At 42.7% G+C, this 18,193-nt stretch overlaps 1 protein-coding gene across 2 annotated transcripts in view; it reads right to left on the reverse strand.

The window, feature by feature from the left end:
* Nucleotides 1-18,193, reverse strand: part of LOC137376331 (cell cycle control protein 50A-like) — a 60,679-nt gene that overhangs the window by 26,842 nt on the left and 15,644 nt on the right. For both annotated transcript variants that reach the window (XM_068044656.1, XM_068044655.1), the window contains one exon: nucleotides 6,892-6,979. In XM_068044656.1, the coding sequence (XP_067900757.1) occupies nucleotides 6,892-6,979 (88 nt within the window). The remainder of the gene's footprint in view (nucleotides 1-6,891; nucleotides 6,980-18,193) is intronic.

Raw genomic sequence — 18,193 nt, forward strand, 5'->3', positions numbered from 1 at the left:
ATCTCCAGTGCCTGTATAATTTCTCACTACAGCACTGATCTCTTCCTTTACTAACAAAGCTACACCACCTCCTTTTCCTTCCTGCCTATCCTTCCAAAATACTGAGTACCCTTGGATATTCAATTCCCAAACCTGGTTTCCCTGCAACCACGTCTCAGTAATCGCCACTAAATCATACCCATTCGATTCTATTTGCACTGTTAACTCATTAATTTTATTCCAAATGCTTCCTGTATTCAGATACAAAGCCTTGAAGTTTGTTCTATTATCAAATTTCCCTACTCTTGTATGATTCCTTGGTGCAATATGACATTCACACGTTCTGTCCCTTCCTTTTATTTTCTGGGAACAATCAGCCTCATCACTAACCTGCTCTCTTACCTTCTCCTTTAACTTCCTAATTTTCCATGCAAATGAACCCTCCCTCCCACTATTTAGGTTAAAGCCTTATCTACAACCCTCGTTATGCGATTCGCCAGGACTCTGGTCCTAGCAGGATTCAGATGGATTCCATCCCATTGGAAAAGCTCCCTCCTTCCCCAGTATTGGTGCCAATGCCCCATAAATTCGTACCCATTTCTCCCACAGCAATCTTTGAGCCACACATTTACCTCTTTAATCTTACTGACCCTGTGCCAATTAGCTCGTGGCTCAGGTAGTAATCCGGAGATTACCACCTTTTTGGTTCTGCTTTTTAATTTAGCCCCGAGCTGCTCATATTCCCTTAGCAGAACTTCTATCCTTGTTCTACCTATATCGTTGGTACCTAAGTGGACCACGACAACTGAATCTTTCCCCTCCCACTCCAAGTTCCTCTGCAGCCCAGATGAGATATCCTGAACCCTGGCACCAGGTAGACAACAGAGTTTTCGAGACTCTCAATCCTGGCCACAGAGAACAGCGTCTATGCCCCTAACTATACTATCCCCAATTGCGACTACATTTCTCTTTTCTCCTCCCACTTGAACGGCTCCCTGTGCCACGGTGCTATGGTCAGTTTGCTCATCCTCCCTACAGTCCCTGCTCTCGTCCATATGGAGAGCAAGAATCTCGAACCTGTTGGACAAAGACAAGGGCTGAGGCTCCTGCAACACTACCTCCTGGATCCCCCAACATGCCTCACTCATAGTCACACCCTCCTCTCCCTGACCACTGGCTGAATTCAAGGTAGTTAATCTAAGGGGTGTGACTGTCTCCTGAAGCACAGCGTCCAGGTAACTCTCCCCCTCCTTGATGTGTTGCTGTGTTAGAAGCTCAGACTCCTGCTCATCAACTCTAAGCCGGAGTTCCTCGAGCAGCCAACACTTGCTACAGATGTGGTCTCGAGGAACCACAATGGGGTCCACCAGCTCCCACATCATGCAGGTACAACACATCGCCTGGCCCTGCATCTCTATTTAATAAGATTTTAAATTTTACTTTTTAAATTTCCGACTGGTCTTTAGCTTTTATTCTGTAAAATATTTCTCCTATTCACCTTTAATCTGAAATCAACTTAGAATAGGTAATTCAACTAGCAGTTACTTATCAACCAATGAACTTACGGTTTTCCTGTGATTTTTGTTCTCTGTTTTTACTCCCTTAAAATACCCTCTCTCTCTGTCATCTCCGCATGCTTACTCTGAACCCCTTGAATCTCCCATTTGAATGCCTCCCAATGCTCTGACACTGATTTACCTTCAAGTAGCTGTTTCCAGTCCATTTTCACTAAATCACTCCTCAGTTTAGTAAAATTGGCCTTGCCCCAATTGAGAACTCTAACTCCTGTTCTATCGCTGTCCTGTTCCATAATTATATTACAACTGACTGAACTATGATATTAAATATTATATAACTATGATATTCAGTATTTAGGAAGGACAGACAAAAAGTAAAAGGCGTTGGAGTTGCACTGCTGGTTAAAGAGGAAATTAACGCAATAGTGAGGAAGGATATTAGCTCGGACGATGTGGAATCTGTATGGGTAGACCTGAGAAACACTAAGGGGCAAAAACATTAGTGGGGGGTTGTATATAGACCCCCAAACTGTAGTGGTGATGTTGGGAATGGCATTAAACAGGAAATTAGAGATGCATGAGATAAAGGAACATCTGTAGTTATGGGTGACTTTAACCTGCATATAGATTGGGCAAATCAAATTAGTCACAATACCATAGAGGAGGAATTCATGAATTGAATACGGGATGGTTTTCTGGACCAATATGTTGAGGAACCAACTAGAAAACAGGCCATCCTAGACTGGGTATTGTATAATGAGAGAGGAATAATTTACAATCTAGTTGTGCGAGACCCCTTGGAGATGAGCGACCATAATATGATAGAATTCTTCTCAAGATGGAGAGTGACGCAGTTGATTCTGAGACTAGGGTCCTGAATCTTAATGAAGGAAACTATGAAGATATGAGGCGTGAGTTGGCTATGATGGATTGGGAAACGTCACTTAAAGGGATGACGGTGGATAGGCAATGGCAAACATTCAAAGAGCGCATAGATGAACTGCAACAATTGTTTATTCCTGTCTGGCGCAAAAGTCAAACAGGAGAGGTAGCCAAACCATGGCTTACAAGGGAAATTAGAGATCACATTAGATCCAAGGAAGAGGGATACAAATTTGCCAGAAAAAACAACAGATCTGAGGATTGGGAGCAGTTTAGAATTCAGCAAAGGAGGACCAAGGGATTGATTTAGAAGGGGAAAATAGAGTACGAGAATAAGCTTGCGGGGAACATAAAAACTGACTGTAAAAGTTTCTAAAGATGTGTGAAGAGAAAAAGATTGGTGAAGACTAATGCAGGTTAGCCTTCATAGCGAGAGGATTCGAGTAGGGATGTCTTACTGCAATTATACAGGGCCTTGGTGAGGCCACACCTGGAATATTGTGTGCAGTTTTGGTCTCCTTATCTGAGGAAGGATGTTCTTGCTATAGAGGGAGTGCAGCGAAGGTTTACCAGACTGATTCCTGGGATGGCGGGACTGACGTATGAGGAAAGATTGAGTCGGTTAGGATTACATTCGCTGGAGTTCAGAAGAGTGAGGGGGGATCTCATAGAAACCTATAAAATTCTAACAGGACTTGACAGGGTAGATGCAGGAAGGATGTTCCCGATGGTGGAGGAGTCCAGAACAAGGGGTCATAGTCTAAGGATACGAGGTAAACCTTTCAGGACTGAGATGAGGAGAAATTTCTTCACCCAGAGAGTGGTGAGCATGTGGAATTCGCTACCACAGAAAGCAGTTGACACCAAAACATTGTATGTTTTCAAGGAGTTAGATATAGCTCTTCGGGTGAAAGGGATCAAAGGATATGTGGGGAAAGCGGGTACAGGTTACTGAATTGGATGATCAGCTATGATCATAATGAATGGTGGAGCAGGCTCGAAGGGCCAAATGGCCTACTCCAGCTCCTATTTTCTATGTTTCTATGATCACTACCGCCAAAATGCTCTCCCACTGCCACTCCTTCCACCTTCATTTCCTAAAACTGCGCCTTCTCTTGTTGGACTCGCTACATACTGGGCAAAAAGAAATTCTCCTGAATGCACCTCAAGAATTCTGCTCCCCCAATTCCTTTCACACTAAAACTATCCCAGTTAACATGGAGGTAGTTAAAATCCCCTATTACTGCCCTATTGTTCTTGTATTTCCCAGAGATTTGCCTACATATTTGCTCTTCTATCTCCCTCTGACTGTTGGGGGTCTATAGTACACTCCCAGCAGTGTGATTGCCCCTTTTTCTTGTTCCTTAGCTCAATCCATATGGCCTCATTTGATGAACCTTCCAACATATCATCCCTCCTCACAGCTCTGCTCTCTTACACTTGTGCAAATTGCAGCCTCTCTCCACCTCATCCCAAATTCTCTGTCCATCCCAGAGCCCTGCTCCAGCCAGGTACTTGGGCTATCTATTTTCTTGCATAACCAGTATTTTAACAGGAAATGAATGCAGTATTCAAATAGATTGGACCATCACAAAAATAGTATGCAATAAAAACAGAAAATGCTGGAAATATTCAGCAGGTCAGGCAGCAGCTGTGGAGAGAGAGAGAAAAACAGTTAACATTTCTGATCATTGACCTTTCATGCCAAAGACATGCGGGTTGATAGGTAAATTGACCATTGTAAAAAAAATTGCCCCTAGTGTAGGTAGGTGGTAGGAGAATTGAGGGAAGGTGGGGATGTGAGGGAAAAATTGGATCAATGTAGGATTAGTATAAATGGGTGGTTGATGGTCGGCGCGGACTTGGTGGGCCGAAGGGCCTGTTTCGGTGCTGTATCTCTCTATGACTCTATGAGTTGGAACTGCAACACTGCTGGCACAGCAGACCTGAAAGGGGCTGCAGCAATATCTTTTACCAGAGGCCTTGGAATTGGTTGGGGAGAGAGCAGAGGCCAGGCCGAGTGATGAAATGTCAATGACCTGAATCATTGGCCTGGATGTTGCGGTGGGGAGGAGTCAGTAAGGCACAGAGAATGTGGAAGTCAAGGTTCCCCACAGGCTCTGACTTCCAGTCGAGTGGGTAGCATGTTGGTAGAGGCCAAAGGACAATGTAGGTCCACACTTGGGGCAGGCGGGGCCTCGGTTGAGGGGGTGTGGGGTGGTGGTTGGGGAGGAGGGTGAATTGAAGGCCTGGGATGGGAATCGGAAGCTTTGGGAGAAGAGGATCCAAGGCTTGGAGTGAGGCTGTCTCGAGGTCAGAGGCCTGCAAGGGTGGGGTGGATGGGTCAGAGGCCTCAGAGGGGGATCAGATACCTCAGTAGGGGAGGGAGAGGTAACTAATAGCAGGCGGTTACCCAGACAGGCACGTTAGATCCAGCAGGTAAATGGAAAAGCACTTATCTCCTGAATCCAGCAGTCCTCAACCGGATTAGCTGCCAGGTTTCTAGAGGCTCAGGAAAGCCTCGGAGCGGACTGGTCACCCTCCCACCTACATTAAAGCGGATGTGGGTGGGTTGGAGTCGGGATTCGGATCAAGGTTTTAACCTTCTACCTGAACCAAACCCACCCAATTTTGTGGTTTTAAATCTCACCCTTCCCCCACCCCCGCTGTTAATTCTGTTTCTCTCGCCACAGGTGCTGCCTGACCCGAATATTTCCAGCATTTTCTGTTTTTCAGATTTTGCAGTATTTTGCTTTTGACAACACACATTCCTGGCCCGTGCCTTGTAGATGGTGGGCATACTCTGGGGTGTCAGGAGGTAAGTTACTGGCTGCAGAATTCCCAGCCTCTAACCTGCTCCTGTAGCCACAGTACTTATATGGCTGGTCCAGTTAAGTTTCTGGCCAATGCTAACTCACAGGATGTTGATGATGGGGGTTCAGCAATGGTAATGCTATTGAGATGTTTAGAAACTCTCTTGTTGGCGATGATCATTGCCTGCCACTTGTATGGTATGAATGTCACTTGCCACTTACCAGTCCAAGCTGGAATGTTGTCCAGGTCTTGCTGCATGTGGGCATGGTCTGCTTCAGTTTCTGAGGAGTCATGAATGGTCCTGAACATCATACATTCATCAATGAACACCCTCACTTCTAACCTTATGTTAGAGGGAAGGTCATTGATAAAGCAGCTGAAGATGGTTGGGCCTATGGCACTACCCTGTGGAACTCCTACAGTGATGACCTGGGGCTGTGATGACTGGCTTCCAACAACAATGGCACAGTGGCGCAATGGTTAGCACTGCAGCCTCACAGCTCCAGGGACCCGGGTTCGATTCTGGGTATTCCCTGTGCGTAGTTTGCAAGTTCTCCCTGTATCTGCATGGGTTTTCGCCGGGTGCTCCGGTTTCCTCCCACATCCAAAGACTTGCAGGTGATAGGTAAATTGGCCGTTGTAAATTGCCCCTAGTGTAGGGAGGTGATAGGGAATATGGGATTACTGTAGGGTTAGTATAAATGGCTGGTTGTTGGTCGGGACAGACTCGGTGGGCCGAAGGGCCTGTTTCAGTGCTGTATCTCTAAATAAAATTTTAAAAAATAAAACAACCATCTTCCTTTGTGCTAGGTATGACTAACTAGTGCAAAGTTTCCCTCAATTCCCACTGGCTTCAATTTTGCTAGAGCCCCTTGATCCCATACTTGGTCAAATGCTGCTTGATGTCAAGGGCAGTCACTCTCACCTCACCTCTGGAATTCAGTTTTTTTCCACATTTGGACCAAGGCTGTAACAAGGTCTGGAGCTGAGAGGCCCAGCAGAACCCAAACTGAGCATTGGTGAGCAGGTTGTTGCTGAGTAAGTGCCACTTGATAGCACTGTCGACGACACCTTCCATCACTTTGCCGAATTCGAACAGACTGATGGAGCGGTGATTGGATGTGTCCTGCTTTGCGTGGAGACAGACATACCTGGAAATTTCTACATTGTTGGCCCCATATGCAGCAAAAACTATAACCAAGTGAAAAGTAAAATACCTTCACTATGTTTAAAATAACTGCGAACCCAGTCTCCTGATTATTTTGATTTTCTGTTCACTCAAACAATTGAGAGTCATTCACTTTAGACTTTTAACCATCACACACGATCCTGGTTCAGAGTTTCCAATACGATTCCTCAACTTGGAATGTGTAGCAATGACTTACTCCACTTGTAACATGCCATTGGGAAGTGCACATGTGGGATATACCCTCACTGACACATTACTTTCATTCTAAGGAAGTGGCTCACTTCCACATGTAGGCTAAATAGGTCAGAGTCTGAATCTTCTTTTGTCTCATCATGCTGTGCCACCAGGCCACCAAGTATTTTGTAACGAAATATACTAATCTCACTTTTGAACACATGGAAGTGATGTACATTTACAGATTCCTAACACTAAACATACCATATACAATCTATAGAACCTAATTTTTCTTTGATCTTAGAGAAAGGTTATTGTGCACTTGCTTTTACATACCATTAAACAGACTGTTTGCAATAGCTCCACACGGGGCAATAGGTAGTCCATCAGATGTTCGATATGGCTCACATTCCTTACTGGGATCCTGGGGAGGGGTGGGAAATGTAATTTAAGATTACAGGACTGTAAATATTGCAAAAAAAGACAATCCTATATGGTCAATGGTAAAGAAGCCTCACCTAGAATTCAATTATAAATTGATGTCCAAGCGAAGTAATGTTTTTTTTCTTTTTTATCTTTGTATCAAAAGAAGTATTTGTATTGAACTTTTAAATGTAAAAAAAAAATCTCAACCACTTCACTACAGGAAAAGATTTAGGAAAGCACATGCTGAGCCATGGAGGAAGAGATTCGTAAGAGTGGGGCGCAGGTGGGGGAGGGGAACCTGCAAGAAATTAAATGAGCCCAAGTATAAACTAAATAGGAAAGGAGCATATGGGATGGACAAAACTAAGGGAGAACATAAATGGCCAAGGAATAAATGGAGTTATAGGAGCTATTAAAATGAGTTAAACTATATGTACAGCAATGCACAGTGTCTGTAATAAAACAGGGGAACTGGAGGTCATAATTTGTTGTGAGTAACCAGATATAATAGGAATTACTGAGGCATGGGTACAGAAAAAAAATCAGGACTGGAAATTAAATATCACAGGGTATAACCTATTTAGAAAAGACAGAGGGAAAAATGTGAGGTGGACCAGCTGCACTTATTAGAGATAACAAATAGTACAAAAGAAGTAATGCAACTATCACTAAGACAGAAATAGAATGTATGTGAATAGAGAAGATGAGAAAGGATCAATGATGCAAATAGGGGTAGTCTACAGACCACCTAATGGTGGAAGGGAGGTGGAGGAAGAAATATGCAAACAAATTAGGGAAATGAGTGAAAGACATAAGGAGGTCAATTATGGGGAATTTTAACTGCCATGAAATTAATTGATTGGAAAAGTTAGGTAAAGAGGATGAGGGAATAGCATTGCTGCAATGTTTACACGACTGCTTTCTAACCCACTATGCAAGATGCCCAACCAGGGAGGATTCGCTACAAGATATAGAAATGGGGAATAAACCAGAGCAGATACGAGGAGTAAAAGGTAGGGGAACATCTGGGTTAGTGACAATAATATTTTATGCTTTAAGACAATAATAGAGAAAAACATAAGCATGACAGAAAAACAGGGCAATAGATTGGAGAAAAACTGATTTTGAAGGGCTGAGAATAGAACTTGGGAAAATAAAATTTTTAAATATTGTCAATTATGTAGAATAGCAATGGGAAACATTTAAAGGCGTTCAACAGAGTCCAGGAAAAATACATTTCGCTGAAGAACAGAAACAGACTAAACACTAATGAGACATTATGGATGAGTAATGACAAAGGAAAAATTGAGGGCAAGGAAATAAACACACACCAGTACATGGACGGCAGGGGACACATGACAAAGGAGAATAGGGGAGAAGACAAAAAAAATTACAAAGCCAAAGAGGAACTGAAAAGTTATATCAAGGAACATAAAACAAAACTAAGATATTCTACAGCCACATAAAGATAAAAAGGAAAGTCAGGGCGGGAACAGGACTACTGAAATCAGAGGCAGCGATGCTGAAATAGCAGAAATATTAAATTACCAGGTAGAAGGATCAGATGGACACATCAGGAGATGAGATTAGACAAGGGTAATGCAATAGATGTTATATATCCAGATTCCAAAAGGCCTTTGATAAAATGCCTGATAAGGTATCACATAATACACTAATGAATAAGCTCAAGTAGCTATCTGGCTACAAGCTAGAAAGGAGAGGGGAGAGGTATAGAACAGCTATTCAGAATGGCAAATGGTGGAAAGTAAGGCCCCACAAGGATCAGTGCTGATCCTTGATTAATGATTGGGACTTGGGGATCAAAACCGAATTTCTAAATTTGCAGAAGACACCAAATTTGTATGAATAGTCGTCACAGAGGAGGACTTCAATAAATTACAAGAATATATAAGTAAACTTGCAGAATGGGCATATAATTGGCAAATGAAACGTAGACAAATGTGAGATATTTCATCTTCATGAGAAAAACTGAGATCACAATCAGGTAGCGGAACAAAGGGATCTGAAAGTACAAATATGCAGATCTCTAAAAGTTGTGATGCAGGTCACCAAGGACATAGCAAAAGCAAAGCAAGCACCACAGTTTATTTCTACTTGAAAGTAGATTGGAAAAGGCGATTGCAAGGAAAAGCAGTAATGGAGCAATGAAGGGAGTCAGGGAAGAGATAATTCAGGTACGTTGTAGGGAAAAGGTAGAGTATCCAAAACACACCCTGGATGACAAAGTTAAAACAGCAAAAAGAGGCTTATGACATATCAGGATCTAGATTCAGTTAGTGTCTAGAAAGATTATGGGAAGTACAGGAGGAAACTGAAGAAGTTAAAATGGGAAGCAGAGAGAGGTTACAAGAAAAGCAGGCAAGATTAGACTGAACCTAAAACATTTTACAAACATATAAAGTGTAAGCAGGTTGCTAGGGAACAAATTGGGCCTATTATGGACCTAATGGGAAATCTTCATGTAGAAGCAGAGAAGCAAAAGTATTAAATGAGTAATTTGCATCTGTCTTTACAAAGGAAGTGGATGATGTGAAGTGATACTTTCAATAGAAAGAATGAGGAGAGGCAATATAAATTAAACTGTACAATTCTAAAGGGGGCACAAAAGCAAAGAGACCTGGGGGCCATACATGCGGTAATGGTTGAAGGTGGTAGGGGAGGCTGAGAAAGTGGTTAAGAAGGCATACGGGATCCTGGGCTTTATAAATAGATGCATAGAGTACAAAGGCAAAGAAGTTATTATGAACCTTTATAAACACTGGTTAGGCCTCAACAGGAACAGTGTGTCCAATTATGGGCACTACACTTTAGGAAGGATGTGAAGGACTTAGAGACGGTGCAGAAAAGATTTGAGAATGTTTCCAGGGATGAGCGTCTTCACTTACAAGGATAGGTTGGAGAAGCTGGGGTTGTTCTCCTTAAAGAGAAGGTTGAGAGGAGATTTGATAGACGCGTTCAAAATCATAAGGGGCAAGACGAAGCATATAGAGGGAAACTGTTACCATTGGCAGAAGGGTCGAGAACAAGAGGACAGATTTAAGGTGATTGGCAGAAGAACCGAAACAGATAGGAGGAAAACATTTTTATGCATTGAGTGGTTATGATCTGGAATGCATTGCGCGAGAGGGTGGTGGATGCAGATTCAATTGTGGCTTTCAAAAGGGAATTGGATAAGCACCTGAAGAGAATAAAAGTGCAGGGTTACAAGAAAAGGGCAAGGCAGTGGAAATAGCTAAATTGCTCTTGCAGTGAGCAGGCATGGACTCGACAGGCCTCCTTCTGTGCTGTAATCATTCTACGATTCTATTATGAACGTTACACTAAAAGAGGATAGCGTCATAACAGGACAGAAGGAGGCCATTCACCCAAGGAGTCCATGCTGGCTTTCTGCAGGGCAATCCAGTCAATCCCATTCCCCCACTATCCAATTTCCTTTCGAAATCATTGATCATCTCCACTTCCACCACCTTCACTGGCAACAAGTTTCAGGTAATTACCACTCACCGCATTTAAAAAAAAAGTTCTTCCTCAGATGGCCCTGTATCTCTTGCCCAAAACTTTAAATCTGTGTCCCCTGGTCCTTGTATCATCAGTTAATGGGAACAGCTTTTCTTTATCTGCCTTATCTAAATCTGTCATAACTTTCTACACCTCTAACAATTCTCCCCTCAATTTTTTTGCTCCAAGGAAAACAATCCCAGCCTCTCCAACCCAATGTAGCTAAAATCCCACATGCCCAGAACCACTCTTGCAAACTTCCCCTGTCCCCTTTCCAGGACCCCCATATCCTTTCCAAAGTGATGATGCAAATAGAGGCATAGAGGATGATGTGAATGTTACACTAAAATAGGAGGGGGAAGTTATGGACAGGATAGTAATAGATAGAAAAATCTTATTAAAAAAGACTGCTGAAAGTTGGTAATTCACCCGATTCAGATATGAAATGTATCCTATGTTGCTAAAACAAACAAAGGTAAAAATGGCCAGAGGCATTGCTCACAATGTTTCAGTCCTCATTGGATACCGGAGTAGTGCTGCAACACTGGATGGTTGCTAATGTTATAGCACTATTCAAGAAAAGAGAGAGGGATAAACCAGAAAACAACAAGCCAGTCAACATAACAATCGGTGGTGGGGAAGTTATTGGAAACCATTTTCAGGTACAAAATAAATTTCCATTTGGAAAAGCACGGGATAATCAAGGAGACCCAGCGTGGATTTGTTAAAGGTAGATCACGTCTGACGAACTTGATTGAATTCTTTGATGAGATAACAGGGAAGGTTGATCAAAGTAGTGCAGTAGATGTGTATATGGACTTTCAGAAGGCATTCGATAAAGTACCACAGTGGAAGCTTATTAAGAAGATGGAAGCCCATAGAATTAAGTGGAAAGTGGCAGTAAGGGAACAGTGACAGGAAGAAAAAGCAAGTGGCAGATGGATGTTTTTCAGACTGAGAGGTTGTGTGTCCCTAGGAGATAGTTTTGGATCTATTATCCTGCAATATTTTTTATAAACGACCATGACTCAGGTGTAGGGAGTAGCATTATAAAGTTTGAAGATAATTTAAAATTTAGCAAAGTCATAGATTATGTTGAGGATAATTATAGGCTTAAGGATAACATGGAAGGATGGTGAATGGCCAGGAGCATGGAAGATGGAGTTCAATGCAGAGAAGTGTGAAGTGATGCATTTTGGGAGGACTAATATTGAATAGGAATACTATACATGGCATGATCTTGGAAAGTGTAGGTGAGCAGGGAGACCGGAGACCTTGTTGTCCCATATGCACAAATCCTTAAAGCTAGCAGGGCAAGTTGATAAGGTGGTTAAAAAATCATATAGCTTATTTGTTTTTATAAATAGAGGAATAAAATATGTTACGACCGAGACGGGAGGAGTGCACTGTTTTTTCTAGTTCCACTTCTCCACAGGTCACAACATATATTTAAATGTTTGCCCAGTTACCAGTGCGGTCAATCGTAAGATTATTTTTATCCCAGAATAAAACACATTAATCAGGTTTCTTTAATGAACAAAATTATCAGTTTATTATAAAACAAGACTTAACCAGTAACGAAGCAAAGCATTGAAACACAGATTGACATATGAAAGTTCCCTTTTTACCTTCGCCCCTCACACACAAACTGGTTAACCAGAAAAAAATTATTTTCTTTTTTAGAGCTCTGTTACAAAACAATACAAAAAAATACTTTGGCCAAATACTTGCTCATTCTTGAAGAAAAAAAAAAGATATGCAAAGATGTCAGTTGTCCCTTTTTTCGTTTGGTGTCCCAAATACGCATAGACGGCTGTCACTGGGATCTTTCTAGAACAGTTCTTTTCAGGCAACATTGCAGATCAGTTTGGCAGGCTTTCCCAGGAGAAATGCGGCAACAGGGATTTCTGGCAGACTGTTCAGGATAATTGCAGCATCGGTTCTCTGTTTATTACACTTGACTCTCAAAGTGCTCAAAGAAATGGAAGAGGATGGTGACTGCTCTCTTGGCTGGTTTTCTCCAACTGCCTTCAAAATAGTTCACACCCCATTACAGTGTCCAAAGTGAAACCAAAATACCTCAAGAGTCAAGCCACCTGACCCCTATAAATCTTGACCTGTCATTTCTCTGTAAACATCTTCTCCAAGTCAAAAAGCCCCTGCTGGGTATTTATCTGAAGACAGGTGACTTCCAGTAAGGGTTGTTTACAAACTAAGTCCTTTCAGTGTCCTTTCAATCACCTCAGTGAAAAAAACATCCATGGAATCCTTTTCAGTTTTCCCAAAATAAAACAATGTCCATAATTCTAAAACACACGAGTCCTCAAAAAAAATACTTATTATAGAACCACCATCATAACAAATACAACAGCAAAGAAATCATGCTAGGGATCACACTTCATCAAAGATGGAAAAGTTAGGACTGTTCTTCTTGGAACAGAAAAGTTAAGAGGTGGCCTAACAGAGGTTTTCAAGATAATGAGGGGTTTTGATGGAGAAAATAGAGAAAAAACATTCACTCTGGCGAGCAGATCAATAAGTAGAAGTCATGGATTCATAAATCATTGGAAGATCTAAAGAGGAGATGAAGAGAAATTGGGACATGGAATGCGGCACCTGAAAAGTTGGGGGAAAGCCGATCCCATAAATAATTTTTAAAAAGAGTTGAGGAAGAGGAACTTATAGGGTTATAGACAAAAAGCAGAGATATGGATCATAAAAACAAAAAATGCTGGAAATATTCAGCAGGTCTGGTAGCATCTGTGGAGAGAGAAACAGAGTTAGCATTTCAGGTCGATTACTCTTCATCAGAACTGATACTTTAGGTCACCGACCTAAAACATTAATTCTGTTTCTCTCCACAGATGCTGCCAGACCTGAATATTTTCAGCATTTTCTGTTTTTATTTCAGATTTCCAGCATCTGCAGTATTTTGCTTTTGTATTAGGAGATATGAGACTAAGCATGACTGTCCTTTCAAAGAGGCAGCACAGGCATGCTGAGCCAAATGGCCGGCTGCTGTGCTGTAAGTTTCTGTGATCACACACGGAGTACTGTGTACGGTTCTGGTCACATGATAAAAAGATATACAGGCACTGGAGGGGGTGCAAAAATGATTTACAAGAATGATTCCAGAACAGCAAGGTCATACCTAACAAGAAAGGATGAACAGACTGGATCTCTTAAGTCTTTAAATTATGAAAGGATTTGACAGAGTTGACAGAGAGTGTTTCCACTTGTGGGGAATACCAAAACTAGGGGCCATCAATATAACAATCACCAAGAAATCAAATAGGGAATTCAGAAGAAACTTCTTTACCCCAGAGAGTGTTGAGAATGTGGAACTCACTACTACAGAGAGTATTTGAGGCGAATAGTGTAGATGCATTTAATGGGAAGCTAGATAAGCATGAGGGAGAAGGGACTAGAGGGTTATGCTGGTTAGAGTTAGTGGGGATGGTAGGAAGCTCAAGTAATGCATAAATGTTGGCATGGACTGGTTGGGCCAAATGGCCTCTTTCTGTGCTGTATATTCTACACAATTTTATGTAATTAGGAGAAGTGACTGAAAGCTTGGTCGAAAAGATATCTTTTGAAAAGGTTCTAAAAGGTTGAGAAAGGGAGGAGAACTTTGTATACAATAAAAAAGGAAGGCAAGCAGTTTCAAGGAAGCCAGCCAGGGGTGTGACCTCCTCCAAGCAACACTTTGAATGACAGTGGAGACACTGTGTCTGGTCATTGGCTCAAAAAGGCTTTTTGTCTCATTTTGGACTTTTTAAAACCAGTAAGTTGGACAAAGAGCAGGCATTTGAAACTTAGACCAGACCTGACCTGCCTGGAGACCGGAGAAAAAGACCTCTCTCTGTAAAGGAGACTTGCATCTCTTGAAAAGAAATTCTGCATCTAAAAGGTGTTCCTGTTGCCTCGTGTCTCTGAACAATTCCTTCATCCAGTGTGGTTCCTGGTGCCTCCTGTGTTTTGGGAAACCCTGGAACCTGAACAAAGCTTCTACTGCTGTGTTGCTGCTGCTGAATCATGAGCAGACCGGTTGCTGCACCCCTGCTGAAAGACCTGTGTGACGCCTGCTGTAGTCAAGTTGCCTTGAACGCCTACACATCAAAGACTGTTCATCAACCTCGTCTGGAGACACTTAGAGTGGTATCCGACTATTTGACTCTGGGACACCTCTTTGTGCCGAAATGATATATTTTTATTATTCCTTCTATTCCAAGAAACAGCTGTAAACTGAAATCCTTTTCCCCGGCTAACCTTTTTTTTTTAATGTATGTGCGTGTGCACGAGGGCTAAGGAATGAAGGAGCTTTTCATATATATATATATATATATATATATATAGATAGATTTATCTCATTAGCAGTTAAGACTTATTATTTCTTTTCCATTAAATAGTTAATGTTGTTGTTGTTTAAAGAAACCTGGTTTGGTGTGCTTTATTCTGGGGGACAAATATAGTGTCTTTTTTGGCTATTCTTGGGTAGGTGGGAAACTTTTTTGACATGCTGTGACCTGTGAAGCAGTGGGGCTGAATTAACAGTGCATTTCTCCCGCCTTGGTCATAACATATGTAAGTGGGAATTAGTGTAGGACAGGATTCAATTGTCTGCATTTTGGATAAGTTCAAAGTTATGGAGGATGGGAGGCCATCAAGGAGGATATTAGCAAGTTTAGAGGTGATGAAAATATAGATAATGGGTACAGCAGCAGACAGGCTGAGATGGGATGCAGGCAAGCAAAGCTGGAAAAATGGAAATTAATGGTCTTGGTCATCGATAGGATGCAAGATTTGAAACTAAGCAGTGGGTCACACAGTCTGGATAAGTCTGAGCAAGTAGCCAGGGAGAAAGGTGGAGTCAATGTTAAGACAGTGGTGTTTATGAGAAGCCAAAAATTATTATTATTTTTTTTATTTAGAGATACAGCACTGAAACAGGGCCTTCGGCCCACCGAGTCTGTGCCGACCATCAACCACCCATTTATACTAATCCTACACTAATTCCATGTTCCTACCACATCCCCACCTGTCCCTACATTTCCCTACCACCTACCTATACTAGGGGCAATTTATAATGGCCAATTTACCTATCAACCTGCAAGTCTTTGGCATGTGGGAGGAAACCGGAGCACCCGGAGGAAACCCACACAGACACAGGGAGAACTTGCAAACTCCACACAGGCAGTACCCAGAATTGAACTTGGGTCGCTGGAGCTGTGAGGCTGCGGTGCTAACCACTGCGCCACTGTGCCGCATGGTTTTAGTCTTCTGAATGTTTAGCTGGAAGAAATTGTAACTAATCCATGATTTGATGTTAGACAGACAGCCTGACAGCATGGAGATGATCCTGGGTCGAGAGTTAGTGGAAAGGTTGAATTGGGTATCAGAATACATATTGTTACAACCAGGTGAGAAATGTGTCTAGGGGTCTTTGGCTGTCTTCACCTGGTCTTATTGTAACAGGGTTTAATTTTAAACAGTGTTTTCAGCTCCCCTTAGCGAATTCTTGTTCACAGCTTTTCAATTATAAGGCAAAGAAATGAGCACAAGCAGGCTTTCCTTGGTTTAAAAAAGAAAAGTGACATTTATTAAACTCTAATATGGTTCACGCCTACAGATATACGCCGCACCCACGCGATATACACATGCAGATAGGGACAGAAAAGAGAAGAAAAGATAAAGTAGAACAGTTTGACACAATATCTTGTTCCTGTGCTTTGAGCTCTCTATAGTCCTTTATTGAAGATATGGTCCTGTGTTTCATTGGGGCCCAGTGTTCCTTTTAAACCTTGTTCATGTAGCAGGCTTTTTCTCTCTGATGTTCATGTGTTTTCACAAGATTCAGTTCCGTGAGAAAGAGATGGAGGCAGGCGAGGTGAGGTGAGAGTGACTGCCCTTGACATCAAGGCAGCATTTGACAAGTATTGCATCAAGGAGTCCTAGCAAAACTAAGGTCAATGGGAATCAGGGGGAAAACCCTCCATTGGCTGGAGTCATACCTAGCGCAAAGGAAGATGGTTGTGGTTGTTGGAGGTCAATCATCTCTGCTCCAGGACATCACTGCAGGAGTTCCTCAGGGTAGTGTCCTAGGCCCAGCCATCTTCAGCTGCTTCATCAATAATCTTCCTTCAATCATAAGGCCAGAAGTGGGGATGTTCGCTGATGATTGCACAATCTTCAGCACCATTCGTGACTCCTCAGATACTGAAGCAGTCCGTGTAGAAATGCAGCAAGTCCTGGACAATATCCAGGCTTGGGCTGATAAGTGGCAAGTAACATTTGCGCCACACAAGTGCCATCTCCAACAAGAGAGAATCTAACCATCTCCCCTTGACATTTAATGGCATTACCATCGCTGAGACCCCCACTATCAACATCCTAGGGGCTACCATTGACCAGAAACTTAACTGGAGTAGCCATATAAATACTGTGGCTACAAGAGCAAGTCAGAGGCTAGGAATCCTGCGGTAACACCTCCTGACTCCCCAAAGCCTGTCCACCATCTACAAGGCACAAGTCAGGAGTGTGATGGAATACTCTCCATTTGCCTGGATTGGTGCAGCTCCAACAACACTCAAGAAGCTTGACACCATCCAGGACAAAGCAGCCCACTTGATTGGCACCCCATCTACCCCATTCACTCCCTCCACCACCGATACACAGTGGCAGCAGTGTGTACCATCTTCAACATGCACTGCAGCAATGCACCAAGGCTCCGTAGACAGCACCTTCTAAACCCGCAACCTCTACCAACTAGAAGGACAAGGGCAGCAAATGCATGGGAACACCACCACCTGCAAGTTCCCCTCCAAGTCACGCACCATCCTGACTTGGAACTATATTGCCGTTCCTTCTCTGTCGCTGGGTCAAAATCCTGGAACTCCCTTCCAAACAGCACTGTGGGTGTACCTACCCAACACAGAGTGCAGCAGTTCAAGAAGGCAGCTCACCACCACCTTCTCAAGGGCAATTAGGGATGGGCAATAAATGCTGGCCTGGCCAGCAATGCCCACATCCAATGAATGAATAAAAAAAAGGCAGAACTGGAAAGGAGGTAATTCTTGCTCCAGTTCCAACAGCACACGGCGTTCTGATTTCAAAATCTGCTTTTCCAGTTTTAAACTCCCCTAGTTGGCCAGTAGGTGGTCACGTAACTGACTGGTTTGACCAGGTCTCTTCTGTGTATTGGGGCAGGGACTGGTTCCCTTTGTTTCCACGCTGTCTAGTTCCACGCAGATGTCTTTCCAGACAGGGGCTTGCAATTTTTAAGTTTGAGTGTTCATATGGCAAAATAATGTGTGCCTCAGCCTTCGCAGATTGGGGTGAGGGGGTGGGGTGGAGTTTGCTTGACAGTATAGAAACTGACTCCATGCACAGCAGATTATGCCTCCAAGGTGTAGCATGGAGATGAGGAAGAGGAGAAAGAAAGTCTTGTATTGAAATTGCATCTTTCACGATCTCAGAACATCCCAAAGAGCTTACAGCCAATGAAGTACAGTCATTGTTGTAACGTTGGAAATGCAGCAGCTACTTTGCATACCACAAGACCCCATAAACAGCATTTCTTTTCAGCAATGTTGGCTCAGGGATAAATATCGGCCAGGCAGGCTACTGAAGACTACTACTTCGATGGTCGGCACAGACTCAGTGGGCCGAAGGGTCTGTTTCAGTGCTGCATCTC

This window comes from Heterodontus francisci, chromosome 13 (genome assembly GCF_036365525.1).
Source record: "Heterodontus francisci isolate sHetFra1 chromosome 13, sHetFra1.hap1, whole genome shotgun sequence".
NCBI lineage: Eukaryota > Metazoa > Chordata > Chondrichthyes > Heterodontiformes > Heterodontidae > Heterodontus > Heterodontus francisci.